This window comes from Lathyrus oleraceus, chromosome 2 (assembly GCF_024323335.1).
Source record: "Lathyrus oleraceus cultivar Zhongwan6 chromosome 2, CAAS_Psat_ZW6_1.0, whole genome shotgun sequence".
Lineage (NCBI taxonomy): Eukaryota > Viridiplantae > Streptophyta > Magnoliopsida > Fabales > Fabaceae > Lathyrus > Lathyrus oleraceus.
In genome coordinates, this window is record NC_066580.1 from 58965209 (window position 1) to 58972863 (window position 7655).

A 7655-nucleotide genomic window follows, 5' to 3' on the forward strand; every position below is an offset into this window, starting at 1 on the left:
GTGTGATTCAAGGTTATAGGGGTGATGTACATCACCCCAGCTTCATTTTGGTATAAGGATCGTGCAAATTGGTGAAGGTATGAAAACTTGCAACTCTGGCCGGAATTATGAGGCTCACCGGAGAAGAAGGTGGCTCTTGTGGCCGTCCCAGTGCCAAATCAAACCACAGCCCTTAGATCTCCTATGCACGATCTAATCTCAGCCTTTGTTTTATTTGACTTTTTTAAATACATGGTGTGCACGCATTGACTGAAGAGTATGGTGGGAGCGCACATCTGAAGCGCATGATCTGCCAGCTTAATTAATAAGCTCAGATCTGACGCTCCTGGTTTTTTTGAATTTCCAATTTTCTAATTTAATTTCTTTTATTCCCTTTTATTTCAAAAATTCATATCTCTCTCATTTTTAATCCAAAAATTATGGGACCAATTGCATTAGTCTCCAAATAAATCCTAGTTTCTATTTCCGATTTTTAATATTTTTTATTTTGTCATTTGATTTGTTTTGTGAATTTTCTCTTTTCTGGTTATTTTTAATTCATTTTAAATAGTTTTTGATATTCAAAAAATACAAAAATATTTTCCTAACCTATTTGAATGATGATGGATCTTTGAAAAATATTCTCATCAATTTTTAATTGATTTGAGATTTATTTGAGATTTTAGTTCAATTAGGTTATTTTTATTCATTTTTAATTGATTAAAAATAGTTTCTGACCTTTAAAAATGCTAAAAAAATTGTCAAACTTAGTTTGACCTTGTTGAACTTGGGATAAATCACTTGGACCTTTCAAGGTTGATTTGAAGTGATTTTCAAGTTTGACCTTTCTTTTATTTTTAATTCAAGTTTATTTTAATATTAAAAATGCCAAAAATATTTTGCTTATTGTTTGATCTCCAATCTTCATCTCATTTCTGATTTATCATTGTTTGACTTTGACTTTCAATGTCATTTGGTCAATACATATGGATTGGTACATGTTGTTTCATCTTATGCATTTTGATCTTTCCATTTCCTTATCCATTCTTCATCTTCTTCTTCTTCTTTCTTCTTCCTTTTTTATCAATGAGTTGAAGGTTGATAAGTTAGCATTGATTAGGGAGACTTAATCTTCCTTGATTCAAATCTAATTCATCTTGATCAATTGATCAAGTAAATGGCTTTGCATTAAGGATAGGTTATTTTCTAAATCATGCAAACGGCTTAAACCAATACAAGATCAATTCTCTTTTTCTTTTTTGGCATGGCAAGTTGTTGGGACTTGGTTCACTAATCAAGACTTCTAACTTGTGTTGTTGCCTACATTATTATTGACCGGCCTCAGATAGTTGTGACTTCTACATAAGTCCAATTACGATTGCTTAACATAGCGCTAAATTTGCCTTATGGCACATTAACTACTAACACTAACCATTAACAATTAACATTTACTTCTTGCTCTTTACTTTTATGCAATTTACTATTCTTGCATATATTATCCATTTGCTTTTCTCTTTGCTCACTTGAGCCCATGTTTATGTTAATGCCATTTGCCTTTTGCTCACTTGAGCACATAATTGTGTATACTATTGTGCTTGTGTTTTTGTTTTGATTGTTGTGGACCAAATGCAAAAAAAATGGACAAAATGGACTTAGACTTTAGGACTTTCCCTATGCAAACTTGGAGTCAAAGAGCAACTAGGCATTGAGCCTTTAGAATGCTTAAGCTTGAAGATGAACATTGAAAGGACCATATTCTAAACTCCCTCTTGTCCATTCTTTGATTGTGTTATAGAACCTTTTGATGTGTGTTTTCTTTGTGCTAGGAGTTCCAATTTGAGCTTAATTAAGGAACCATTACCATGAGCTTCTAAGGGAGAGAGATCCAAGATACATTGAGGAGTCATTCCAAGGGTTCATTTGATTGTTGATTGCTTGAGTTTATGCTTTGTGTGATTGCTTATTCCAAAGGATGGGAACTACTTGGATCATCTATATGATCTCAAGAGAGGAACTCCATTATGGTTTTGTTTCTTTATCTTTCCTCTTTTTGCTTTGCTTAGGACTTAGCCATTCTTCTTCTTCTCTCCACTCTAACCCAAGCCAAAACTTTTTGTGCAAACATTTAACTATTGTTTTCAAACATTAGAAACCTGAGCCTTAGGCTTTTTATTTTCAAACTTTCTTTTCATAACACTTATTTTGAATTGAATCTTTAAGTCAACTTTGACCATTTTTTATATATACTTCTAATTGGTAAATATAACTCATTCAAATGTCTTTTTGTGGTTCCAATGGCCACTTTCTTAATCAAATTTTCCATAACCTTTAGCTATTAGGTTTGAGTTATCCTTGTGGTAGATGTAATACTCACCTATATCCTTAGTGATGGACAATGAGTCTTCCATGTTTATTATAGGGTTAACCCCTCACTAGCATGTTGAAGCTATCCTCACATGGTGGATTTGTGGTTTGGTTGAGTCCCTTTGATAACAAAAGACCTTAAGGCTTTTGGACCAATCAATTCACCAACTCATTTTGAGATTTTTACCCCGAACTACGAGGTTTTGATCCTAATCTTTTTTAAGATGGTACATAGGCAATGGGTTTATCCATCCAAACACAAAAATGTAAATAACTTGTATATTCTCTTCTCATCTCTTCAATCATGTTTGCACAAATAAACTTTCACAAAACAACAACCTTGCAACAAGTATGAAAAGGGCTCCCTAGGAGTACCTAGGATGTTTTGGGTGCCTAACACCTTCCCATTACATAACCAACCCCCTTACCCAGATCTCTGTTTCTCTTTTACTAGTTTTTGTTAAAACTCTTAGGTTTTTGTTCGCTTTCTAACCATTCCTTTGGATAAATAGAAGCGCGGTGGCGACTCGACTTGTATGATTTACCTTGGATTTAGTCAATAGCTCTAATGGTAACGAATACCCCGCTACACTATGAACACCGATTTAGTCAAGAAATACTTTGTCTAAAAATGAAAAGAACAACTTGCTAAGTTGAAAACCCGAAAGGGAAACTTAGGCAAAAATGAGCGTCTCAATGGATTGAAAATCCGAAAGGGCGATCCAGGCAAAAGTTAAAGACATAAAAACAAATAAAAAATATCTCGGTAGATTGAGTACCCCACCTTGGGGAAATCTATGCAATATTTAGGGATTATGGAAAGTAATTTCATCCGGCTAGATCTGATCGTTGAAGCAGTATAGCCCGTCACTTGGTTCTGATTCATCATTCTCAACCGAAGACAAGCACAACGAATTTCAACGTTGGTAGGGAGAGTAGTGGTCATTGTATTCAATGTAGTCCGTTTCCATGTAAATTACCATTTTCAAACTTTGTAAAGATCCATGGAGTCCCGCCATTTGCGGACTACCATTCTATTAAATAAAGTTGAGCATTTGTCCAATTATTTGCAATTCTTATTTGTTTCTGTTTAATAGAACTGTTTTTTTATAATGATAATCTTGAAATAAATGAATCAATGTATAAATATTTTTCTAAAATAATAAGACATTTACTTTAAGAACTTTGAATTCAAAAAGGAATGCCAACAACAATCTAAAGAACATTCACTGTCCCTTTCCAGCTAAAGCCTTCATGGATACTTATCCCCAGCAGTTATATATCCCTAGCCGAGTTCCATCTTTTGATGAAAGATCTCCTCATTTGAGCAATTGTTTGATTCTAAGCAGTATTGATGTAGACGTCTCCTGCTGCGTTGTCTCCTATTTGATATGGTGTTGACCTAAAATTTCCCACAACGTTGACTTGTTGCCTTGAAGTACATATATATATATATATATATATATATATATATATATATATATATATATATATATATATATATATATATATATATATATATATCCCTCAACTTGAATATGTAGGTCCTCAACAGATCTCTCTCATCCTCATCATATTTGTTGATACCCTCAACAGTGCTTTTGTCCCCCGTGAAGTTGCCAAGCTGTATTTTTGCTCCTCTTCCAGAGAGTTTGAGTTTTAAGAAAGATCCGTGTCAGTCATTACTTATCCCCTAGCAGTTATTTCCTTCTCTTCCGAGAGTTAAGTATTGAAGTTGAATCTGTTCTAAACCCCGTGATTGCTATTGATATATACATATTCTTCATTTCCTCTGAGCGCTGAGACTTCAACAGTTTTTGTTGATCGAATACATGTTCTCCATGGTTTCCCAAACCTGAGTTAAGCATTTGGTTTGGATTGTTATACCCTCAGTCTTCCTTGAGTACATGGTTGTATGTTATTCCTAGGGAATTGAATATATTTGAAGTTAGGATTTATATCCTCGATGATTTATTTTCATACCTAGTAGGTTCTCCATGTTGGTGTTCCCATCTTGTTGAGATTAGTTGAGTATCTAGTTATGATGATTGAATCTTCATTTGTTTGTATCCTTTGTGCTCATTTTTCAGCATAATCATATACATACTCATGCATATACATGCATCAGATATTTCATTGTGCATTTTACACAATTGACCTTCTTCCGATCCCATGCTTTGGAGATATCATCTTTCCATGCAGATTTGGTGTGTCTGTCCTCCTTCAATGTAGAGTGTCGGCCCCTTAAGCAGAAAGAGATTATCTTTTCTCCTTCCCCACTGAGTTACTCCTCGTGGATGATTATTATTTTGTTTCCTCCCTAATTCATTATCTGGATGGAACCACTCCCCTTGACTTATATCCTCATTGGGTTGAGTCTTGTTTGCCCGTTTCTTTCTAGCTCTTACCTAGATAGATCTTTTGGTCCCCAAGAGTTTATTACTCAGTAACTGGTAAAATCCTTCTTGATGTTGAGTATTTTACCTGTGTTTATTTACCCTAACCAGTAAAAGGTAATTTACTTCATTGATTTCTCCAGCAGATTCGTTTTCGTTTCCCATAGCAAGTTTATCCTTGATATGTTTACCTTAACCAGCAACAAATATTCTTTTTGTTGAGTCTATCCTTGATATGTTCATTTTATTCGGTGACGAATGTTCTCTTTGTGGTATTCTTCCCAATAACAGGTAGTTGTAAATCCTATTTCTTTGCGAGTCTATCCTTGATATGTTCATCTTAACCAATGACATATATTCTCTTTTTTTGGTTTCTGCCCAGTAACAAGTAGTTGTAAATCCTATTTATCTCCCAGCAAGTCTATTCTTGATATGTTTACCTTAACCGGTAACAGATTTTTTTTCTAGAAGTTGGTGTTTTTTTCCTCCTATTTGAGTCTATCCTTGATATGTTCACCTTAACCAGTGACAGATACTCTCTCGTTGGTCTTCTACCCAGTAACTAGTAGTTATAAATCCCATTTCCCCTACTGAGTCTATCCTTGATATGTTCATCCTAATCGATGATGAATATTCTCTTTCTTTGGTCTTCTTCCCAGTAACAGGTAGTTGTAAATCCTATTTCTTTGCTAGTCTATCCTTGATATGTTTACCTTAATCGGTAACAGATTTTCTCCCTGGTGGTCTATCCTTGATATGTCCATCCTAATTGATGACGGATATTCTTCCTTTGGTTTTCTATCCCCGCAGATAATCGTAAATCCTATTTCTTCGTTTTTCCCCAGTATATTATTCTTACCCAGTAACCGGTATTGAATATTCCTCTTTTTTCTTCAATGAGTCATCCTTGATATGTTTACCTTAACCGGTAACAGATGTCCGTATGCCCGAGCGTATTATCTTCCTACCTAGTAACAGGTAGTAGATAATATATCTCTTTTACTTCTATGTTGAAGTTTTGCTTCCCTAGTTGAGTCTGGATTCATATTTCTTTGTGAAATTGAATTTCCTTTGGTGTGTGGGTATTTTAGCTTTGTTCTGATTTACGCCTTTCCCCGGAGTTTATTTCTTGTTGTGTTGGTTTTATCCTAACACATGCAGATTATTTTTCCCCAGTCCAAGTCTTTCCATTGATTTATTTTCATGGAAATCCCCTCGTGTCTCTAGTAGTTTTTAAGTCGTAGCCTAGCCTATGCATAACTTTCATGCCCCAGAGTCTATGTCTCCTCAGCGAGTTTTCCTTATGGAACACATTCTGCTCCTGTGGACTTTTAGTCTCTCCCGGATTCTTTTCCTTTGTGGCAGTATATTCCCCATAAAGATTATTTTCGCATTCATATCAATATGCATCATAAGGTCTCTTAGGGACCAAAATTTGTTTCTTGATGTTGTTATTTAAGTCGATTCTACCGTGTTGATATGCATATTTTAACCTTCACATCCCCAGATAGAATGACCTTAAATAAGGGCAGCTGTAAGACCCTTATTTTTATCCTAAGATCCCTCATGTCATCTCATCATATTTGCATTGGCATTGGAATCACGTCTTGGTATCCTCCTCACCTATCATTCATTTGATTTGCATTGGGAAAGATCACCAAGCATTTGTGATTGTATCATACTTTATTCTCTTTTGTCTACTAACCAAAATACCAAAGGTCTTTAAGCTTTTGTAAAAATCAATCCACACATTTCTTTGAAATTTTTACCACGAAATACGAGGTTTTGATCCCTCTTTTTTATGTTGGTACATAGGCATAACACCGAAGGTCTTGTCAAACACAAAAAATTATAAGTAATTGAATTCTTTTCTCATCACCTCATTCTACTTTTTATCAAACATCTTGTCAACTAAAACACTTACACACAAAAAGGGCTCCCTAGGAGTACCTAGGACACTTTGGGTGATAATACCTTTCCTCTGTGTAACCAACCCCCTTACCTGTAATCTTTGACATTTAATTAGTTTTGATTTGAAAACTTCTTATCTTTTGGTTCTGTTCGTACTTTCCCTTTTTCCTTTGGAAACAATAAAAGCGCGGTGGCGACTCTGGTTTCATTAACGTCAAGTTAACCAATATCTCGGTGGTCACGAATTTACCGCTACAGACTCTCTTTCAGATGAACTTCCAGAGGTAGTGGACATGAGTGCTACGTTTGCTTGCTCCTCTTCAGAATCAGATTCTGAAGCTTCAGATTCAGAGTCATCCCATGTTACCATGAGTCCTTTATTCTTTGCTTTCAATGAGTTCTTCTTGAAGCTTTCCTTTCTAGAGCTTTCCTTCTTTATCTTTGGACATTCATTTCTGTAGTGTCCAGGATCTTTGCAATCATAACACGTTACTTCCTTATTGGTGTTGCCTCTGGAGGTTGAATCTGGACGGTCTCCCTTCTCTCTGGGCCTTCTGAAGTTGTTTTGCCTTTTTCTCCAGAGCTGTTTGATTCTTCTGAAAAGAAGAGATAATTCTTCTTCATCGTCAGACTCTTCATTCTCAAAGTCATCATTTTCTTCCTCTTCTTCTTGAAAGTCTTTCTTCATTTCTAGATTTATTCTTTCTGATCTAGACTTTAGAGCAACAAATTTGTTTTTCTTCTAAGGTTCACCTTCTTCTAGTTCTATTTCAAGACTTCTGAGGGAGCTGGTAAGTTCTTCAAGAATTATGTTGTTCATATCCTTGGATAACTTCAGAGCAGTAACCATAAGTCTCAATTTCTTGGGAGGACTTCGATTATCTTCTTGACATGATCTGTTGTAGTATATCGTTTGTCCAGAACCTTGAGTCCTGCAACCAAGGTTTGGAACCTTGAAAACACCAGTTCAATAGCTTCATCATCTTCCATTATAAAGGCTTCATA

The 7655-nt window shown here is 35.3% G+C and overlaps 1 protein-coding gene across 1 annotated transcript in view; it reads right to left on the minus strand.

The window, feature by feature from the left end:
• LOC127121913 (uncharacterized) overlaps positions 1-7338 on the minus strand; it is an 89038-nt gene extending 81700 nt beyond the window's left edge. Inside the window, exon 1 of the mRNA XM_051052337.1 lies at positions 6901-7338. Within this exon, the coding sequence (XP_050908294.1) occupies positions 6901-7338 (438 nt within the window). The remainder of the gene's footprint in view (positions 1-6900) is intronic.
• Between the last annotated feature and the right edge of the window lie 317 nt (positions 7339-7655).